General features: G+C 36.1%; 1 protein-coding gene across 4 annotated transcripts in view; it reads left to right on the top strand.

Moving 5' to 3' along the window:
* The window catches only part of CNTN5 (contactin 5), a 661,723-nt gene that overhangs the window by 283,580 nt on the left and 356,344 nt on the right, over nucleotides 1–21,799 (top strand). For all 4 annotated transcript variants that reach the window (XM_074570954.1, XM_074570976.1, XM_074570986.1 and 1 more), the window contains one exon: nucleotides 17,387–17,516. In XM_074570954.1, the coding sequence (XP_074427055.1) occupies nucleotides 17,459–17,516 (58 nt within the window). In that variant the 5' untranslated portion in view covers nucleotides 17,387–17,458. The remainder of the gene's footprint in view (nucleotides 1–17,386; nucleotides 17,517–21,799) is intronic.

The following is a 21,799-nucleotide window of genomic DNA, read 5'->3' as shown; positions in this document are numbered from 1 at the left end:
TGAATTGATTTTTAAAACCAGTTAGGTTGAACTAGTTTATACTGCTTTGTGGACGTTATTAAATGGGCAACTTTAACTTGAATTATGTTAGAAGAATTTCTCTCAGCAAGATACCAAGCTAAACTAACATTTTATATTAAGGGAAGAAATATATATTTGCACACAGAAGTTTGTACCAGCTGAAGAAGAAATCATTCTAAGACTTTTCCTTTGTTTGTGTAAGTTCAATTTCTCTATCTGCATGTCACTTAATTTGGTATTAAACAGATCTTTTTATAGTCCACCGATATTTTCAGTTACTCCAATAACAAGAAATTGTGGCCTCAGGAAAATCTGTGTTTTAATATCTGTCTTTCTTGTTAAAATTGAAAAATAAGACCAGAAGCATCAACGTATTTCATAGAAAGATCTCTACCTTGCAAATGAGGTAGAAAATAATAGTGTTTGAATCTTAACAACAACAGGTTTACAGCTGTCATGGGGTATACCCAGAGAGTGATAAACATGTCCGTGACTTTCTGTGGACTGTCTTTTGTGATCAGAATTGCTCCTGAAGGAGAAAAACGAATGATATTGTCTCTTTCATTCATTCTGTCTCACTAATTTTTGAAAAGGCTAAACATGTAGACAGAGGAGTTTACTTAGCTGAAGGTTGTGACTGCCCAGATGAACCTCTATTAAAGGTACATAACATTCAAAGTCAAGTAATTGTGTTTTAAGCGCCTTCTTTTATAGTCACATATTTCTTGTTTTCTTGTTTCTTACGGTTGTGTTTTCATACTAAAGCCTTCCTGAATTACCTACTGTTTACTTTGTAATTCTGTATGCAAAGCACTGATGTACAGCTAAGTACTCAAATGCATCATTTATCTCTAAGCTTGTCTTAATCTTTCCAATATTTTAAGTTTACATACCAATGTGACAAGTTTGTCTGTAAAAACGTAAATGTATGAGTAGCTTGACACGTGGAAAAAGAAATATTTTTACTTGCCTTCTAATTTTGAAAAAAAAAAAAACCCCAAACCACAACAGTTTTGCTATTTTTACTTTTTAAGGTAAAAATGCTAAAAGTAAAAAACCAAAATTTTTAAAGATCATACTAGGTGGACATCTGGACATTAAACTGAATTGTTTAGGTTTGATAAAAGTCTTGCCAAGTTAAATTTGTCAGTGTATAAGAAAATAAGGTAAGGTTTAAATGAATGTATATGTGTACCTACGTAAGTGTACGTACAATACATGTACATCCGTATGTACATGTGTGTACAAATGTTCACTGCTGTAACTAACTTAGAGAGGCTCTGAAGCATTTTCTTTAATCTTACAACTTGCTCAGACCCAGCCAACAGGTGCTGTTGTGACTGGACATAGTGATGCACGTGGCAGCCAGAAACCTGGGCCCAATGGCCGTTGTGTTAGGAAAGCTGAAGGGATCAATGGTGGTGAAGGGTGGAAGAAGCATGGTGTTTTATCTTCAAGAGGAGAAGGGGCATGTGGGGCAATGTAATGAACATTGCAACGCCTGTAGGAAAGAGAGCCTGGTGTTAAAAATAGTGGTCTGTGGATTTTCTTAATTTATTCTCACCTGATTTTAAACTACTATATAAACCAGCTTGTAAAAACTGGCGCATCAGGCACTTGTAATTACTGTGACACTACATTGTATATCTGAAATAATGTGTTTACATTTCCTGTTACATTCCCGAAAGAACTACACCTTATGACTCTATGAACAATGAAATCATCTCCTTTTGTTTGGTGGACAAAGGTTAAAAAAGGGTGTTATTGTTTTATAAATCCTGTTCAAAATGAAAATTGATTTTGTCAGCTTGGAAGCTGTTGTTGCCAATGGCTGTTTGGAGTTGCTGTTCGTGGGCAGTAGCCAAGGGAAACTGGCTGAAGCAACAGCAGGAAATGGTGCGCTGGAGAGAATTTTCAGTCCTGCCCTTGATCATCTGAGAGAGAGACTCTGATAAAAATACCCACAGAAAGGAGGTGTGACTGGTTTATTTTTATTTTTTCATTTCTTTCTGTCTTTTTGGATTGTATTTCTTTCTAAAGACTCTTGAAGATGATGGGGAGTGATAAAAATCAAGTATTCACGAGGGAGAAAATGATTTTTCTAAATTTTATGGGGTTTTTTTGTGAAAGGAAAAAAAGCAGAGACACTAAACAGTGAGGCAACTCATACTCCATTAACTTCCTAGTATATTATATGCAAATAGGCAAGGGCAAAGACTGGCCTGTAGAGGCCAATGAGAAAGGACATTTGCGGGTAAGACATGCTACAGCAGTGTATATAGGAATGGGAGACACAGCAGATTTATTTTTGGATTTGTAGCTATCTGGTAATATTTAATCTGCTTGTGCTATGAAAACAGAAGTTATCTGGGGGCAGAATGCCATGATCTGTCTTTAATTGTTCGCCTCGGTCAGCGATGGTGACATACAATTTACATTGTAAAAGAACAGCTGAGGAAAATCAGTAAATCAAAATAAAAAAGAATGAAAGTAAACCAGCTAATTAAAATCTGAAGATTGCAAATAAGAAAAGGTAACATTGGTTCTCTTCTGGTTTTTAGATTACTTTTACTGCATAATCTCTCCCCTTCACTAAATTCATATCATAGAGTTGTTTTATTTTCGTTATTTCCTGCCTCTTCTGCAACACCAAAAATATTGGATGATTCTCCTTAAAACTGTGGCACATTTGCTACATTTAGTGAATCCTCAAACCGTCAGGAGGAGGGTGAGATTCCTTGCCTCTGTCCCCAGTATGACAGAATAATCAGACTAAATTTTGTTAACACAAAGTGGATGGATGTGAAGGAATGTCCATCATCCGCCTTCTCAGGGAAGCTGAGAAACCAGGCTCTACATCTCTCATCAGCTACTGCCTCCTCTTACTCTATCAGCCATTACTCAGCTCCCCCCTTACCCCAATTTATTTGAGAACAAATAATATACTGAGGAAATTAATTATTTTATTAAATTATGTAATAGTATCCTAATTTAATTCCTTACAACATCAGTGTTCTATGTCTTTTCTGAAGGTCATGAGTTTTCTATGGTTCAGGAAACATTATCCACCCTGTGGCTTATGAGAATAAGCTCAAAACAAATGATAATATCTACTTTCAGCTGTAATATTTGTATTAACCAATTTTCTTTTTTTATGTCTGCATAACCATTATAAGCACTTTGAATGAGTGTAGCCTAATTTAGTTTCTTAATGTCTGCTTCCTTAGTGAATAAATTGTCAGAAGAGATCCGCACACGTAAGTGTGAACTTGAAACTGAAATTCTTTTTAATTGTACTTCCACGAGCTAAATTTTCTGAAATACTAACAAGATGTAAATGGACGTATGGTAAAACTGGTGGTAATATATTCAAATTAGAGGTTTTCTTTCCCCTGTATGCATTATGAAGTCATCTTTACTGAAAATTTTAAATAGTGATATAAATAAGGTGTTACCCACCCATTTGGTTTGAACTCTCACGTGTTTTTTCAGCTTTGGATCTTCCTTAGATGGGAGATTATCTGTTATTATATACTTTCAGTGCTGAAGTGAAGGATCTACAATTAGAAACTTTCTCTTTCAATTTACTGGAATTAGGCCAAGCTAACACGCCTGCTTTCCTGTATAATTAAACTATGAAGGATTATATTTCTAATGTCCCTTTGTCCTTGTTAAAGTCTGGTTCAATTTATAAAATCAGTTTAATTTAAAAACAGATTAATTTATTTAATTATCTTCTTTCATTATTTAATTTATTTATTACTTAAATTAATATAAAGGTTTGGCCCTTTAGTAGGTAACCTTTTGGGGCCAAGGAGTCCCATAAATACGAATAGAAAAACTGCAAGTAATGCACTACTCGCACATAAAAACAATGTTCAAAGCACAGACAATACCTGCCTCTCCATTTTCAGTAGTAATTTATATAATAATACTTAATGACATCCTCATTCTTTTAGTTTTCAGAATTTTTGAATATTCCAACATAACATGGAAAATAGAAAGAAAAGAAATTAATATGCCAGGGTTTATTTTCTCTTTCCAGTTGCTGGATATTTTTATGGTGGGACCTGTTACAATACTAAATTGTGCAAATAGATCGTGTTAATTTTTATGAAAAACTAATATAACTAGAATTTAAGGGAACACTCAGGATAAGAATAGAATGCGAATGCATAACATCACATTTAACAAAAGGCATTACCAGACTGTTTCTAAGAGCTTATTTTACATAACCCTGTGTCTTCTTGGCATCTTCTCTCCCTCTGCTGCTTTGCATGAAACCTCTAGCGAAGAGCAGGAAGGTGACAAGGCGTCCTGAGACTGCATTCATTTTCAGATAGAAGTGTCACTCTGTCTATTAGCCATCCTGGTATTCTTGTTTGGCAGCAGGGGTTAGAAATTGAATTGTAAAACACTTACGATTCCAACTAATTATCAGGAAGGGAAGAGAAGCACATTCAGTTCCTACCTCAATTCCACCTCGGTTCCCTTATAACCACTAATCGGGACTGTGCTGGGGGCTTTCTGTCTCTTGGAAGGGAATTGCTAAACTTTTAATAAAAGCAGGCATCATTACACATATCTTCCAGAAGCACAAAAAATCATCTTAAGTAGGTGCAGTGACGGGCCTGATACTTCTCTCCCTGTCAAACAAGTGACTGAAAACTCTGTCCTGATACAGCCTTCTCTGGGTAATTAATAGGATTTGCCAGCACCTGTCCAGCATGTACCAGAACATCCAGTAGCCCCAGGCTTGTATTTAACTGGCTGATTTTTGCCTGATGCACTAGCAGAATTTCAGTACACTAACAGCAAAAGGTACATAGTACCTTCATTGGGTTTCATTGCATTTTGCTGAATTGTTGTTCTTAGTTTGTATTTTATAGACAACATGAATTTGCCAAAGTGAAGGATCTTACACAGCAAAGAAAATGCTGAAAACTTTAAGCTGTGTATGGTTTGTGTTCTTGCTTCTAAATTCTAAATTCTCTGCCTTTGTGAATGGCAATAGAGGAAAGAAATTAAAAAGTAATTGTCCTCTGTCATTGAACACAACCTACAACCAGTTGGAACTCACAAGCTAAAGAAAAATGACAACTTGTTGCAAGAGAAGTTCTGATAGATATGAAAAGAACTGGGGGACATCAATGAAAATAAGCTCTGTCAACACAGTCAATGACATCGCTCTCTGGAAACCAGTAAGAAGGATTTTCTCTCCCCAGAAAACTTCTAAGAAACTATTCTAGTTTTTCAGAAACTATTATTTCAGAAACTATAAGAAATTATTTCAGAAACTATTTCAGAAATAAAAACCAATGAATGAGGAAAAAATCAGGAGATATCCTTCCAGTTCTCCTGGCAGAACTGTGACAAATTCTTGGTATAATTAGGGAAATGTGGGTACTCTGTAGGGAGTGCTAAAGCTGTTGATATTCATGACAGTAAACTCCATTTTAGGATGCCAACAATGCAAAAATGGTACTAAAACCACTTCAGCCACTTGACACAGAATGGTCAAAAAAGGTAGGGAAAAAAATGGGAAATAACTTAGTCTTTGCAGACTTTTGTGCAGGTCAGATAGTGCCAGTTTATGCAAAATTAACCTTATGCTGAATTAGGTGTGATAATAGCTGGATAATGGCTGGATAATTCCACAGAAATATGCTCCTATTTGGTCTTGATTGTATTTGTGTATGAATATTGAATAGTGCAGAGACCCATTGTTAGTTAACGTTGTACTCCACAGCTGGAATCTCTGGGCCCGATTCTGAGCTAGTGTACATTTCACAGCTTAATTCACGGCTGCTGTATTATGACAGGGACAAGGAATTGTCCTAACTTTTTTTTCTTTTTTTTTTTTTTTTTTACATGTAATGGGAACATTCAAGTTGATGCTTAAACCAGTATCCTGGCTAAATTCCACTTGCATGTGTACCAAAACAGCCTCTGCACTTTCAAGTTATGACATTCTTAATTTCTGACCCTAAATCTGTCTGTTCCGTCAAGTAAAGAGGAATTGTAGCTGCTTCTTGAAAATACTACATTCCAGTGCTTTACTCTGAAGTACCTTAAAGGAAGGGCTGCCAACTTACACAGAAATCTCTGCAAGAAATGAATCTTCAATCAATAGAAGTCTTTCAGCCACTATTAGGAAGCATTCTTGTGCAACATAAAATTAAATTATCTTTCAAAGAATAAACAAATGGGAAAGCGTCAGCATCGCCAGCTACTAAGAGTTACGCTATGTAGGATTGATCTAAACTCAGAAATGACAGGGTGTCTGGATAGCGTGTATGGATGAAATTTATAGTAGATAATTTATTTGAATCTATAAAGGAACTTGAAAAGTTCTTCTTGTGAGCTACTGTGATTCTAAACATTTACTGGAATTTTTCTTTAAACATCGTGAGAAAAATCCCCATAGAAAATAGTGAAGGCAGTGGTAATATGGAGAGGACTATTCAAAAGAGGCAGCCAGGATGTCTGCCCTCCTGCTTTATCACTAATGTTGCAGAAGGTTTTACATTATGGTATCCTGGGCTTCAAATTAAATGTCAAATTCAATTTGCCACTGAAAACATGAAGTGTGTGACTGCCCTTAGAGGGGTAACCTGACAGCACAATTTCATAATTGGTGTCTGCCCTAATACTGAGTTAAAATACAGGAAGAGGTGTTATTTGACTGCAGTTATATCTTACTCTAAAAATAAACAAACCACCCCCAGCTAGGCTAAAGCACATTTAGTTGAAATTTTAGCCCTTAGTAAAGTTCACTGTCTTTATTTAAAACCTTTGGAAAAATAATGTTAAATACACTATGATAACAGATACAAACCTCCCTGATGGGATCATGCCACCGGTTATGTCTTTATGCCTCTGACATTTAGCTCATAATAAAATGAGATTTGTGAAAGAAAATGAAGAGGTACTTATTCCATTTACAGTACTTTTCTTTTTTTTCTTTCTATTCAGACAAGCTTGTGTTTTAATAATGAGATTTCTAATCCACTTTAATATCCTATCATTATATCTTAGCAAACTATCTGCCATATAAGTAACAATAATGAGGTATGTTTAAAGATAAAAATGCATCCTTAAGCATCTAGACATTTTTAGTATTGGTTGTAATTAGAAACTTAAGAAACGTGCAATTAAATATGCTCATAAAAAAAACCAGATACATCTCTGCAGCACCAGTCAATTTGTTGCATCCTTAATTTTCTTCAGTATGGCAGTTTCAAAATGTATTGCAGTGTTTCAAAATAGCTAAGAACAAAACCCCCCAAATTATTAGCATTTAAACCACCATAACTGTTTCAGAACAACTGAGTGTTTTAAGTATCTTCTCCAAATTAATTTTGTTTTTACAGACGCATTTTCAAACTCTACATCTTTATCTACAGCTCTAACAGCTAAATTCCAAAGATAATGGGTTATTTTTAGTGTATATTGAATAAATTCTTTGCTATCCTGAGATGTGAAAACTATTAATTGTAATGAGATAGTCTAGTCCAACCATTTAAATAAATAATATTTTATTCCTTTTTTCTTATTCATCTCAATAGTTTGAGATTGAATTAGGTATATATTTTTAAAATACACTCAGTGTTAAGACTTGTTTCCAAAAGTGTCTAAAGTGACTTGTGACTCTTAAGCTTAGCAAACTTTTATTCTATCTTGAATTTAAGATACAATCCTTTTGACCTGTTTCATTTTTTTTTTGTGGAGAATCCTCTCATCTGAATATATAAGCAATTAAACCTTTGTGCTTATGCAAAATCCTTGTAAAATGGTGATGTACCCTTGTGATGGGGTCTGTGTACAAGGATCACCTCAACTTGGTGCTTTATTGTTTCTCAAATAATGGTATAAAAATTACAGAAAGACACCTGATATTTGAAAAGCAGAACAGTGTTTTGTTTAGAACAGGCTGCAGAGGGAAGTGGTTGAGTCACCGTCCCTGGAGGTATTTCAAAGGCGTGTAGATGTGGCGCTTAGGGACATTGTTTAGGGACCTCACGAATGAGATGTCAAGACAAGTTTTCTATATAGTACTGTCGTTTTTCTAATTTGTGGTTTGGCATTGAGGCGGACTTGGAGCATACACACACTGACGGATTGTTGCCAGAAACATCCTCCTCGTCTCACTACATGTAGCCTACATCCTTTCTGTATGAACATCCTTCTCGTGGGCTGACAGCATCATGTAGGGCTCATATGCTGAAGGTAAGCAGGGTACTGAGGATCTTTTCTTTAAAGCACTTTTGGGAGCCTGCCCTGCACCTGGTTTATAAAGTGAATAGGATCTCATGTCTTAGACACAGAAAATTTATTGATCCTTTTCATGTGTAATATTGAACATCCTGGTGGAGAATATACCCTGTTATCCCAGAGCTGATTTCTCTGGAAGTGAGCACAAGAATCAATTGAATTTACAGGTCCACAGAGAGACTGTGGCCACTACTTCAGAGCATGATATACACACAATCTGCAGGGTTTCATATCCTTGTAAAGAGCTGAGTGGCGATGCTGGTTTGTGTTATTAAAATGCGTAATATCCTTAGTCTGGCAGTTGAATTAACTGGAAGTCTTAAGCTATGCTTATGCATGCTGGCTGATATAATACCAGATGCAAGAGTCAGTCAAGGATATTTATGTAACTGCAGTCATCTTCCCTCTTGACACTAGTTGGCTGTTGCAGAAGAGAGGTCAAGATGAGCTGCTTGCTCCTCTTGTACATCAGAGGTGGATCTACCGAGTACAGCTGAGACACACAACAGCAGCAGTGTCGTGCTGGTCCTGTCGTCCTTAATCCCCCTGCTTGGCAGAGAAAAGACAATTTCCAGATGTGATTACTCTGGCACATCTTGCAGTCACTCAGAGGAACTTGGAAATAAATAAATGGGCCCGAAAAGAGGAACATAAGAACCTTTTTTCCTGAAATATTTTGTTGCAAATAAATCAAGTCTCACACAAATAATGCAGGTTGAAGGCAAGTTATTAATACCACCCACAATTCTATATCTGTTGCTCCCTGAACTTCTCAAGTTCTCTGAGGGCATCTGTAGGACTTAATAAAAGTGCTTGAATATATTTCCTGAATAATTAAAGCAAAATACTGAGCCGTGTCCATCATAGACGAGTGATTTTATTGCGAGACCACTGGGATAGAAGTTAAATGACCAGTTCAATTTTTCAGGTCTTGTGGAAACTTTCATACAGGCATGAACAAACAAGTAAAGATTGCTATCACTCGGTTTTATCCATCTGAAAGTTAATTGAATAATTTAGTGTAGCTGTCTAGGCTTCTGCTGCAATTAGGTTTCCACCACAGTTAGCAAAAAGAATAAGGTTGTTCATGTCACTCCAAAATAGCTGTCAAAAATGGTTTGAATTAATTTTCCTTCACGTTGTCTATTTCTCTTCACTTACTAACAAGAGATCTTATATACCTAATTTCCAAAGTGTCAAATTATACATAATTTTCCTCTTTATATTTCCTATTACTTACATGTGATTAATATTGACACTACTACGAAAAAATTTGAGGAGAGTGTCATAAAAGCCTGTGGGACTTTAAGAAGTAAGGGTTCATAAAGTTCATACAAGAAATCAGAGAGCTTAACTGTCGTAGTTGTGAGCAAATCCATGTTACTTGCAGTACTGAGAAACTGAAAAATCAGGCTGATGAGGTCGTTCCATGTTGCAGAGTGCTCATTCACGTACCCAAGCAAGAGCAGCAAGGCTTTTTAAACTGCTTCATCACCAGCAGCTGCTTGTTCTCTGAAATGTGAGCTGAATTTTAGAAACTGTCAGTCTGTTTGACAAATGGATGTGGGGAAAAAAAAAACCTAGTTAATTCCACTGCTTTCCTTCTTAGAAGGCCTTATCCAAGAGGTATTTATTCACCAGAGAACATGTCCATGCCTTATTGTGGGAGCAGCATGTTGAAGCTGCCTCAGTGCCTGGGAGTAGCACAGGAGTCCATGGTCGCACCCCTCCAAAGTACCCTGCACCTAAAGGTATATCCTGAATCACTTGATTTGCCTGAGCAGTACTCTATTTTTTTCATGCTATATTCACGTGAATGTGGCCAAATAGCAGCACCTCACTATTGCTCGTTTAGAAAAGCTGAGAACTATTTCTGCCACCTTCTGCCATCCTTTGAGCATGCTGATGACATTTTATGTCTGATTTGCAGTAAGAATCCCAAAAAAGGATCTAGCTCCTCTAGCAACTAACATGAAATAATTCAGCACTAAACCTGCTGCCCTGGTCAAATGATTTTGTTAATCTCCATTATACTTATTTATGATTGATTTGGTAAAAAAAGTAATATTAAACACAATGAAAATGCAGTCAATTGGATGAAATGTTATCATTTCCTCACTTTCATCACCAGCTTTATATGCCTGTGTTGGAAAAGGAGACATTCTGTCTCTCACATTTCAAAAACTCTTTTTTAAATATATATGTGTAAATATATTCAAATGCTATAAAACAATCAATGTTTAATACAGTATTAATTTCTTATTTTACGGGTACTGTACAGAGTTTTCAAAACAGGCTTAGTTCATCTCAATAATTTGGATCGTCTTGGACCCATAGATATGAGGGACAGAATGCACCCTCGGCAAGTTTGCTGATGACACAAAACTGGGAGGAGTGGATGACACACCAGAAGGCTGTGCTGCCGTTCGGTGAGCCCTGGACAGCCTGGAGAGTTGGCCGGAGAGGAACCTAATGAAGTTCAACAAAGGCAACCTCCTGCATCTAGGGAGGAATAACCCCATGCACCAGTACAGGTTAGGGGTTGACCTGCTGCAAAGCAGATCTGCAGAAGGCCAATGGTCTCCCAGGGTGCATTAAAAAGATCATGGCCAGCAGGCCGAGGGAGGTCATCCTCCCCCTCTACTCTGCCGTGGTGAGGCCACATCTGGAGTACTGTGTCAGTTCTGGACTGCCCGGTTCAAGAAAGACAGGGAACTACTGGAAAGAGTCCAACAGAGGCTTACAGAGATGATCCAGGGACTGGAGCACCTCTCTTATGAGGAAAGGCTGAGAGACCTGGGTGTGTTTAGCCTGGAGAAGAGAAGACTGGGAGGGATCTCATCAATGCTTATGAATATCTGAAGGGCGGGTGTCAAAAGGATGGGTCCAGACTCTTCTCAGTTGTGCCCAGTGACAGGACAAGGGGCAACAGGCACAAACTGGAACACAGGAAATTCCATCTCAACGTGAGGAAGAACTCCTTTACTGTGAGGGTACCAGAGCACTGGAACAGGCTGCCCAGAGAGGTGGTGGAGTCTCCTTCTCTGGAGATACTCAAAACCTGCCTGGATGCATTCCTGTCCAATCTGTTGTAGGTGATCAAGCTTTGTCAGGGGGGTTGGACTCGATGATCTCAGAGGTCCCTTCCAACCACTAAGATTCTGTGATTCTGTGATTTGCAATCGGATGTGTTTTTTGTTTTTCAGAGCAGTAGTTCAGATGGTCATTCAACAATATAGAAATTGTGATTGATCAACATTTGAAAAATAGCCAGTTTGCTTCTTCTGTACAGTAGCATTCTATGCTTCTTCCTAGAACTTGACTGGTATCTTCGAAAGCTATATTAACATCATGAATAAAAAAACCTTATAAAATATTAATTTAGATATTGAAAGTCCTGGTTGCTTGCCAGGAGGAACCTGACAAGGAAAGGTTCCACTGCAGAATAAACTTTTAATATTGTTAGCGATAAATTAAGTGTTCATAAAACAACTCAGAAATTGTTTTATGAAACTGCTAAAACTTGTGCTTTATTAAATTTTCTTTACAATAGGTTGAACTATTATTAAACCTTGAAAAGAAATGATCTTCCCTTGAGGTGATAATCAATCCTACAAGACGCCTTGCTGTTTACATTGGCTTAATATCATTTCACTTTCATTTGTCCTATAACAAATTCCACTGACATTTCATTGTAAAAGTGTCTATGGTATGACTTTTATCAAATATTAACTTAATATGTTTTTATTAAATTTAAACCATTTTGTAAATAGTATTGTCAAAAAGATTTTGGACTGAGCAAATTAATTCTTTATTGAAAGCAAGCAGGAACACGAATTCAATAGAGGTTATTTATATTCTGTATAACCAGTGTCTGTCATAATCATGGTCTAGTAGTTAACTTTATATGTAAATATATCATCAGGGAACTCTCAACAGACAAGTTCTTTTTAAAATTTTCCAGCTAAGCTATCTCCTCTGTTCATGATGAACTTTGTAACATCTGAGCCTTTGCTTTTCCAAAGCCTCTAATTCTCCACGGACTGAGTGTTACCAGGCCTGACACTCATGGGAAGAAGGGAGATGGGCTGAACTGCTGACTGTGGCAATTCGATTCGTGTCTTCCAAGCCCTGATTGAAGTAAAGGTTACGTGGGGAGGGACAGAGACTTCGGTGTTGATTAGAACGCTTTATTTCAGTGCTTTAAACTGTGGATCTTCACTTAGACCTCCATCCTTTTCCAAGATTATAACAAGCTTTTTATAGAAGGCCCAGTCAGTGATACTTAGCTTGTTGCATTTATTGATTTCATAGGTTTGCCACCTTGAGGAATCTTACTAGCAGTCTACTTGCACCTTAGGCCAACATGCTCCACTTACTAAATGTGAAGAAAGATATTTCATAAAAATACTATATAAAACCAAGTGAGTATATCTGTTCTTTGTAGGATATGCTTTTCTTTCAGTTCAGACGTGTGAGCGACAATAGCTTAATTTCTTACTCTCTTCAGTTCCTGCTCTTCCAAGTCCATGTAGAACATCAGAATTGCTTATCACTGGTGTTATTTCTCCATTATCTGTGAGCGTCTTCCCTTTTCTTAAGGAAAGGGAAATGAAATAGTTGGACTTGCCAGTAACTTGAGCTTTCCTCTAATATATATTAAAATAGGAAGAAGAAATATTACACGGGAAACCTTTTTTTGAGACAAGTCACATCCTTTCCTCTGAGCAGTAAAGTCACTGTAGAGACAAAGACTTCTGTTACACTGCTTTGAGACAGGATGTGGATTTAAGTAATCATCCCTTTCATGTTGGCACAGATAAATATGCATATGATGGAAAGGGGAACTGAGGTAGTGATAATGGAAGAAAGCACTTTGATATCAGTATCACAGCATCTATGCTAAAAGCTTCACTTCTTAACTATTTGAATTAAAAAAAGAAGAAATCTTTGCAGTTGTATATAAATTTATCCTAAGTGCCAGAAAACAAACATTATTGACAGTAAGTGCTAGTATTACTAAAAAGACCACAGTTTGACTGAATCTAGTTCAAGCATTTTGCACATAAGTGTTGACAACATTGCATAAGTACTCGTGCTCCAAGTATTCACAAATTCTTTTGGGAATCAGAACCACGAGACCCTTTCATTATATCCACCCTTTCATTACTAGCCAAAACAATTCATTAAAACACACTGAATAGGGAATGTTTTAATAAATTGTCTACAATTAGTACACGGAATTAAAACAAATTGCAAAGCAATTTGGCAGAAATTCTGGGGAAAACAAAGAAGAATGGGTAGTACCATGCGGAAATTGAAAACTGCATCTGCTGATTCTTTGTGCAAAACAAGAAGTTCAATTTTTTTAGATAAATTACTTGCTGCACATTATATACATCAAATTTATTTTAGATCTCTGATTTTTACAAATTGCTGTCAGGGAAAATTCATATCCTCCATGTAAAAAAAAAAAGCTCACTGAATTTGCATATTTTGTGAAGAAATCAGAATGAAAACAGGACAAGAAAAAAAATCAAGAAATGTAGACATTCCATCCTTACTTGGAAAAACTAGACTGTAGAGCTTTGTCAAATCATGCTATTATGTAAAAGAAATCTATAGAACGTAGTATATGCTGGACAACTTCATTTTCTTTTCTTGCACTGAATTACCAATGAATCCAACAAACTGTTCCAAACAAGCCAGTTGGATTTTTGTGAGGCACAAATTTATATTTGGTGGGGAAAAAAAAAAAAAAGATACTGCTCAGCTGACATCATTTTAAAGTCCTTTTAAGCAGCATCTTCAACTGTATTCTTTTGCAGTAGTAAGTGGCTGTATATTCTGTTTATAGTCTTAGGATTAAAATGTAAATGCTGTTTTAAAATATTCCTCATTCTAGGATGAAGGTAGTCAGGACTTGAAAGCAAATCCAGAAAATTAGCAAGATTTTCAAACCACGGACAACTGAATACTGTTTGCGTATGTGCCCTTAAGCTACTTTAAGAATAAGCCACTTTTAAGAACGAAACCTTTCTTACAAGATTTAAGAGAATATTCATTAACTGTTTTTAAAGGAGTAACACTTTTTTTTTTTTTTAAAGAAAGAAGATGGTCTTCTTAATGGTTTTAGTTCAGCTTTGGCCTTTTTGTTATAAGCATGAAGAAATTCTTCAGTCACACAAGAGTCTCTACGAGTGAGAGCCTTGTCATCCAAAATATCAGATAGGAGCCATTGATAGTAAAGTCGGGAGTTCATCCCCTCATTAAAGCTAGATCAGAAATTAGACTATATGCCTATATTTTTTAACTATAGCATTTTCATGCTCTTGCCTATATTATTTCACAGAAAGTACCTTTGTGGTTATCCTGCATGCCACCCACGTGGTAGCCCCATACATGCCGTGTCATTGTATTTGTCAGACTGTAAGAACTGTACTCCTCAATTCTTAGGTGTACGTGTATCTGCCATGTTGCTATGCATTCCATTTGTCCATATAGCCAGTAAGTGTTGCCAGGTGCCCCTGAAGAAACAAATATAAAAAAAAGTAAAGATGTGAGATCATGTAATTGTGGTAATAATCAAGATTTCTAGGTATATTTTTAAAACAATATACAGTGACATATTTTCCCCTTGCTTGTTCTGCTAGCGATTCTCCTACTGAGATAAACCAACTTATCTATACAACAAATATCCTAATAGAAAGGTCAGTGTCCAACATTCATGACTTAATTCAGAGCATCTCCCTGTCATTGCACTTTGCTTTTACATTTTAATATGCCTGTGTAACAGGACTGAAGTTTGTTTTACGCTGATAGGGTCAGGTTATGTAGGTCACAGTTAATAGTTGTCACTTTAAAGTTGTTACAGCTATTTAGCTATAGGCTCCTTATCTTGAAGAAGTTATCATAACTCTGTTGTCTTTAATGAAACTCTCATTAAAAATATATCCTTTTCACAGAGAGCTTAAAATCATTGTGTTTTAAGGATGCAAAGAGCAATAAGTTAATCTTTTATTATGGTGTTCCCGTTGCTTGTTTTCAGTCATTCCTCATTCTGTTTCTGGTCTACCAACCACAACCTTTAATATTATTTTCTAACGGTCTGATCCAATAATCAGACACAATGATCTGCACAATAATACCTAATGATAATAATGACAACAACAACAATCTCACACTTTAATGCTGGAAACATTGGTACATTGTTACCTATTTATGCAACAGAGAAATCACCAAGTTAACTAATTTCCATGTTGCACCATTATAAAAGCAGCTCAAGAGAAGTGAAAAAAGAAAGAAGAAAGAGGGATGAAGTTGAGGGAGGGGGGAAGCTGAGCTCTACCCTTTTTAATAGATATGGCCATAAGGGAAAAAATTAAATATTAATGAAAATACTTATTTCCCAAAGGCCTGGGCAGCAAAGAATGCTGAACGAGATAATTCACTAACCAAAGGAACACAGTGACTGAAAAGCAGATTATCACTGAAGTGAAAATCAAAGGCAGCTGACATTAATAATTAATTGAGGAGGTTTCCTGTGGAGGTTTAGATGAGTTACAGGCACTATGTGTAAAGTCACTTGACTACCAGATTGTTATGTTCTCTTTCAGAAACGCTTGTATTAAGGTGTACACCCGGTATTAAGTTTGCCTGGTCTGAGTTACTTGGAAAGAAATGCAGTCCTAATTGGAATTTTTATCCGTGCCGAAAGCTGGACGTGCTGTGCTGTAAAAATGAAAACTGACAAGTTACACCTTTATATTGTTGCACGAATCTAAACCAGCACCTAAACAGATCCTGTCATCTTGTGCTCACTGTGTGTGTCTCTATATGTGCATATGTACATGTCTGTCCCTATATATGAGGGAAAGACTGTCAAAGTAGTTTACAAATGGCGATGCTCAGAGAGCAGTTGAAATTGTATAATCCAGCAGGGACCTACTCTTACATTATGAAATACTTTTTTTTTGGCAAACGTGTAGAGCTTTGCCTCTGCTCGCTTATTGTGAATGTTGTAACATACAGGATAGGTCTCCCAAAACAGCAACTGTGGCATGTAAATAAGGTGATTATAATTCGAAGGAGTCATCTCGAAAGGGTTTTGATAGGGGAACAAAGCCAAATTCTCCTTTGTCTCATTGTTCTGCCGTGTGGGATTGCTTTTGTAGTTGTGGATCACAACCTATAGGGGTTAAAGTTTCCTTAGGCTCCAAGAAGAGGATCTCAATGGCTTCCTGAAGAGATATGACTAATTAAGTGTAGGAAATGAACTTTAGCTTTGCAGCTTAATTTTTTTCCAGTCAAAGACCAGAAGTACACTCATGTCCATACATCACCAGCTGAAACATCTCATATTTTGGACTGAGTTTTCAGTCATTTGAACACCAAATCTCTAAGTTTTGATGTGTTGATGTTATGGATATTATCAAAGCAATAGCTAAGGACAGAGAGATCAAAGATGTATTGCACCAAGGTGTATGTGGAAATCATGGGACAGATAGGAAACAAAAACCTGAGGAGTGGTAGAGGAAGGTAAGTATGAAAAATCTGTTCTGTATAAATGGTGGTTGTTTCAAACGTGTTGGTAGATTCATTGCACAATGAATAAATTGCAAGACACGGGAATCTATTTCAACTCAATTTGCAAGTAATAAAGATGCCTGCATTTCCTAGAGCAAATTATTATTTTTGGGGTGGCTTTTTAAAATGCTTTATACCAAGTATCAACACATTGCTTTCAGGAAAAGAAGACCACATGCCAAGCTGTATGCTTTGAACAGGTTTTCTGTGAAAGACCTGTCTAAGTTTGGCTTTTTGGAAATTCAAAGCTTCAGTACACACACAGCTTTGGGGTAATGTCCATATATCCAAAGCGCTGCCACAGACATTTCAGCTATTAACACAGGTAACTACTGGAACAAGATCCGTCTGAGTATCTGTCAGGCTACCTGCCCCTGTGCATACAGAGTTCTTTGGAACTAGACTTTTAATTGCATTAGGACCAGCTTTGTCTTTTGAATTGTCTGTCATATTATTGCAAGATATTTGTAATTTTCTTAACAGAGATTTGTCTTTGTCTCACTAGGCTAAGCTTTAATGAAGAAACGTCAACGTTGCTAACAACTGCACAAAGAGGGACTGAAGACCTTTGCGACCAATGATGTGGTTGTCATGGAAACTGTTTCTGTTTCTGTCACTCACTGGCTGTCTTTCAGGTAAATCAAAACAAAACCGAGAAAACTCTGCTTATTGTTTCAAGGCTATGAACTACAAACAGAAATAGGAAGATGTAAAAGCATTCCAGAGAAGATCAACAGTATTATTAAAAATATTTGCCTAAGTGGTGAAATTGTAAAAAGTTATATTGAGAGATTTACAAGCGCTGTCCATCTGCCTTAAATTTGCACATAAATCTGAATAACGTTTAAAAGCAAGGACAGCTACATATCTTATTTGAAATGGCAATGACAACTTTATTATTAAAAAAAAATAAAAAATTGGAAAATTATTAATTAGCATAGTGCTTACCTAAAGACTAAATGCTGAAGAATGTTTCACTTTGGGATCATGTTCTGGTTTTGGAAACTAGTTATTAGGTTGTTTTGGTTTTTCTTCTTTCTTTGTATGTTTTATTGATCATTACGATTTTTGTCTGTGTAGTAAGTGTATTTCTTTTGCAGGTTTTTCTCTTGGCATTAGCTTAGTTGCCTTTACCTTTGCAAGTAGTCAAATGAGTTAATCAATAATCATTTAGGCTTCTCACATGAGAATTTTTGTAATTTGATAGCTTATTGTCTCTACTTGATCTTTTTTGCCTGCCCATTTTTCTTAATGCTGCCCCTTATACTACTTCTCAACTAAACTACTCTTTTCTCAGATTATTCCCAAACTTATTGGTTTTGTGTCATCACAAGATGAAATTTAGTAAAAATCAATGAAATGAGGGATTTTAATTTGTTATAATATTTTGATATTGGACATAGGAATTTAATAATGGAAAATGCCCGTGAATATCAGTGTACATGCTTTGGATGCGTACATGAAACACTAATTTAATCTGGTTTTCCTCATGTAGCTTCCTTATCATATATTACCTACGTCCATCACTTTTGGACAGGGAATATCTTTCTCTTTTGTCTTGTATTGTCAGGCACATTATCAGTCTCGGTAACATTTGTATTTTGGTGATTCTAGTAGTAGTGTCTTACAACCACCATTAATGTAATTTTAATATTTTTAAGTTGAAAATTATACTTTTATTGTTACAATTTCCAAGAACGCTGATGCAAAATTTTGAAGCATTTCAGAAATTCAAATCTAGAATTTATTCATAAGAATTGTATCTTCAAGCTTGCAGATTTTAACAGTTAGAAGTCAACATCTGGCAGAAGGTATTACACAGTAAAATTAACGTACCTGAGCCTGCAGTTGGTTTCACATAGCTAAAATCTCCTTATCTGCAACTGCTGTTAAACAGAATACCTGTAAATAGTAGGGTTTGCTCCAAATAGAATTATTTAGCTCTGTACAACACGATAACGTGTTGCAAAATTTGTGAGAAACAGAATTGCCATATGCTGGCAATTCTATATACTGAAATTTCATATACAGGAATGAGATTCAGCTGTTTATCACAGCCATTGTTTAAGTACGTTTATTAAACCAACATCTTGCAAAGGCATTAGAGCATTAGCAGTCACTAATTCCAATATAGCCTTGAAATACATAACTACTTTGGAATTTAAACTGAAAGTCAGTATTTACACAAGTATTTTATTTAAATAACAGAATACCCTGAAAACTCTTCCCAGTCATTCCGCACCATGTTTAAAATTAAGTGACTATTCCTCTCATCTGTTGATGTATTACTTATATCTGATGGTTTCTAAAGCACTCCTCTTTTTACATTTCATTTTGATTTGGGATTCTTTAGGATTCTTAAAGATTTATTCCATATTACTGGAGCAGATTTAGACTCCTATAAGAAATAATTTTTAACCGCAGTAGTTGTTTTCACATGCTGTTGAATATAGTGTGATAACACATATATTTTTCCCATACACAAAGATAATTTTGTAATGATTTAATTAATAATAATCATTCATTAGAAAATGTGATGCTGTAAGAGCTGAAATTAAGCAAAGATAAAATTGGGTTCAAAGTTATTTTAATTAGATTGTCAGCATAACTGATAAATTACTGTCTCCATACATTTCACATTTGATTACATCATTCTGCATTTGCAGCTGCCTTTATATTCCAGCACTCGCTAGAACATGTTTACAGCTGCAAATAGTTCCTACAGCTGATGCAATTCAAGGTGGCCTAGAAGTTAGATGCCTGAATGCGCTGTTCTTAACGATAGAGCAATAGATATTGATGCTCCTTCAGTAAGATAAAGTTCATTCAATTCCTGTTGTTTTGGGCTTTGTTAAAATTCAGTACTTATCCATTACATCATCAGATGATGGGATCACTCTTAGCAGCAGCCAGTGTTTGGAAGAGAGTACCACATTGTTGTATTGATTTTGCAGTGGGGAGGGAAATCATCCAAGAAGAGAATAGATGACCTCTGTAGTGTGTGTCAACTCTATTTTTATATTATTTTTATCTCAAAGCTGACCCTGTTATTTTGGGGTTTGCTTATACGTGAATGTATGCAAGTGTGCTTAAGCTAAGTGGAAAATAATTTTTGGATGGAGAAAAGTATATTGTTTTCTGAATACAAGACTGAGGACTGAATTATGTCTTTTACTTAGATTTAAGTATTTCAGTGTAAGCAAAAAGTAGTCTGGGACTACAGCTTACAGTTACACACTTACATTCTCAGAAACTTTACATTTCTGACGTTATGAAAATTAGCAGATGCAAAGAAGGTCTCAAGACTGATAATATGTTGCTTCTTTTCTTATGGTGTATTATCGCCCTTCAAATCAAACTGGAGTTTAAGAAGAATTAAGCTGTCATTTTAGACCTAGAGTCTTCCTCACTTCTTAACTGGCAGTTGGAAAAAATACGTATTTTGGAGTTTTTTGGGTTTTTTTTCTTCTTCCTGTGAGGCTTTCCTGTAGGGAAAGACCTCAAGCTGTAAGGGAACAGGTTACCAAGAAGGAACAATTAATCTGATGTTCAGAGGAGCTTTTCACATTCGATTTGGTTACAATAATATCTGAAGTGAGTTCAGAGGTGGCCACCTTAAATTAAAATCAAGTTCATCAGAATTTAATCTGTTGATAATTTTTAACTTTCATGAGCTTATATATACAAATACAGTTACAAATTATAGGTCCAGGGCATTTTAACAGGTGTAATTGTGATTTTTCGACGAAAATACATAGAATGTTACAGGATATGGCATCAGCAATTTTGTCTTGTGGATGATTTGGTCACCTGTGTGTTCCTCGTACGTAATCATGACGTTATGATTTGGATGGCGCCATCCTATGTACAGTGGGACTGGGGGTATGTTCCTGGGGTTTTACTGTCCTGGTTCCCCATAATCACTTTGCAGTCTGCTTTTATGTGTATAGTAAAGGCTGTTTATTTTTGGTTCACACTAGTAAAGGTAAGCAGAGAACCTTTTCTTTGTCTGGAGTTGCTAAGGTTTCCTTGCACTGATTTCTCAGAGAAGCTGGAATTGAATATTGCTGAAAGGCTTTGTTTTAAAACAGCACACCCTAACATTGAAAGAGACAAACAGATATGTCTCTTTGTGTTTTGGACGAGGAGAAATATTTTTTAAACAGAACAAAACCACATCAGATTATTAGCTCATGGTTAATAGAAAAAGTAAGACTGTGGCTCCTATTTGCAAATGTAAGGCACTTGACAAAAGCCAGCTTGAGAGTAGGGCTCCTGTCATTCTTTTCGATAATTATTGCTTCCTGTGACAAGACTTTTAAAAGTTTAAATGTATGCTAAAGATTACATAACAGAGTGAATGACATTTATAGAGTTCTGGTTCTGTTTTAATCTAACCTATATCCCTTATGCCTTTTTGTTCCCCTGCCCATTTATCTACTTCTTCTGTGTTATTACCTGCTGCATGTTAATCGGGTCAAAGCAAGACTCATTTTCTCTGTAAGGCTTTATAATTCATGACATCGATAAAATTATGGGTATAATGAAAGTAGCAAGGCTTTGCAAGATGGGGGGAGTACATCTGAGACACAGTGGTCACTGCTCATAGTGCCAAGTGGATAAACTCTTGTCCTTAAACCTAATCTCTATGTACTGTTCATTTATTTTTCACATAAAACATTCTCACTACCAAGCAAAGACTCCCTAAATAGTGAATTTTTCTCTGTATCCCTCAGTATGGTGCTCAAAATTAAAAACAGCATGACTTTCTATGAACAGTTGCTTGCTAGAATATGATATGAATGGACACTTAGAAAAAATGCTCTGAAGTAAGAGAGCATATGTGGAACAAACACAGTGTCCTGTCCATTTTTGACCTACAGCTGGCAGCGATCTGAGGTGCTTCTTGTCTTTTATT

This window comes from Larus michahellis, chromosome 1 (genome assembly GCF_964199755.1).
Source record: "Larus michahellis chromosome 1, bLarMic1.1, whole genome shotgun sequence".
Classification (NCBI taxonomy): domain Eukaryota; kingdom Metazoa; phylum Chordata; class Aves; order Charadriiformes; family Laridae; genus Larus; species Larus michahellis.
The sequence above is the reverse complement of the archived record's forward strand: the minus strand, read 5'-3'. Positions and strand labels throughout refer to the sequence as shown.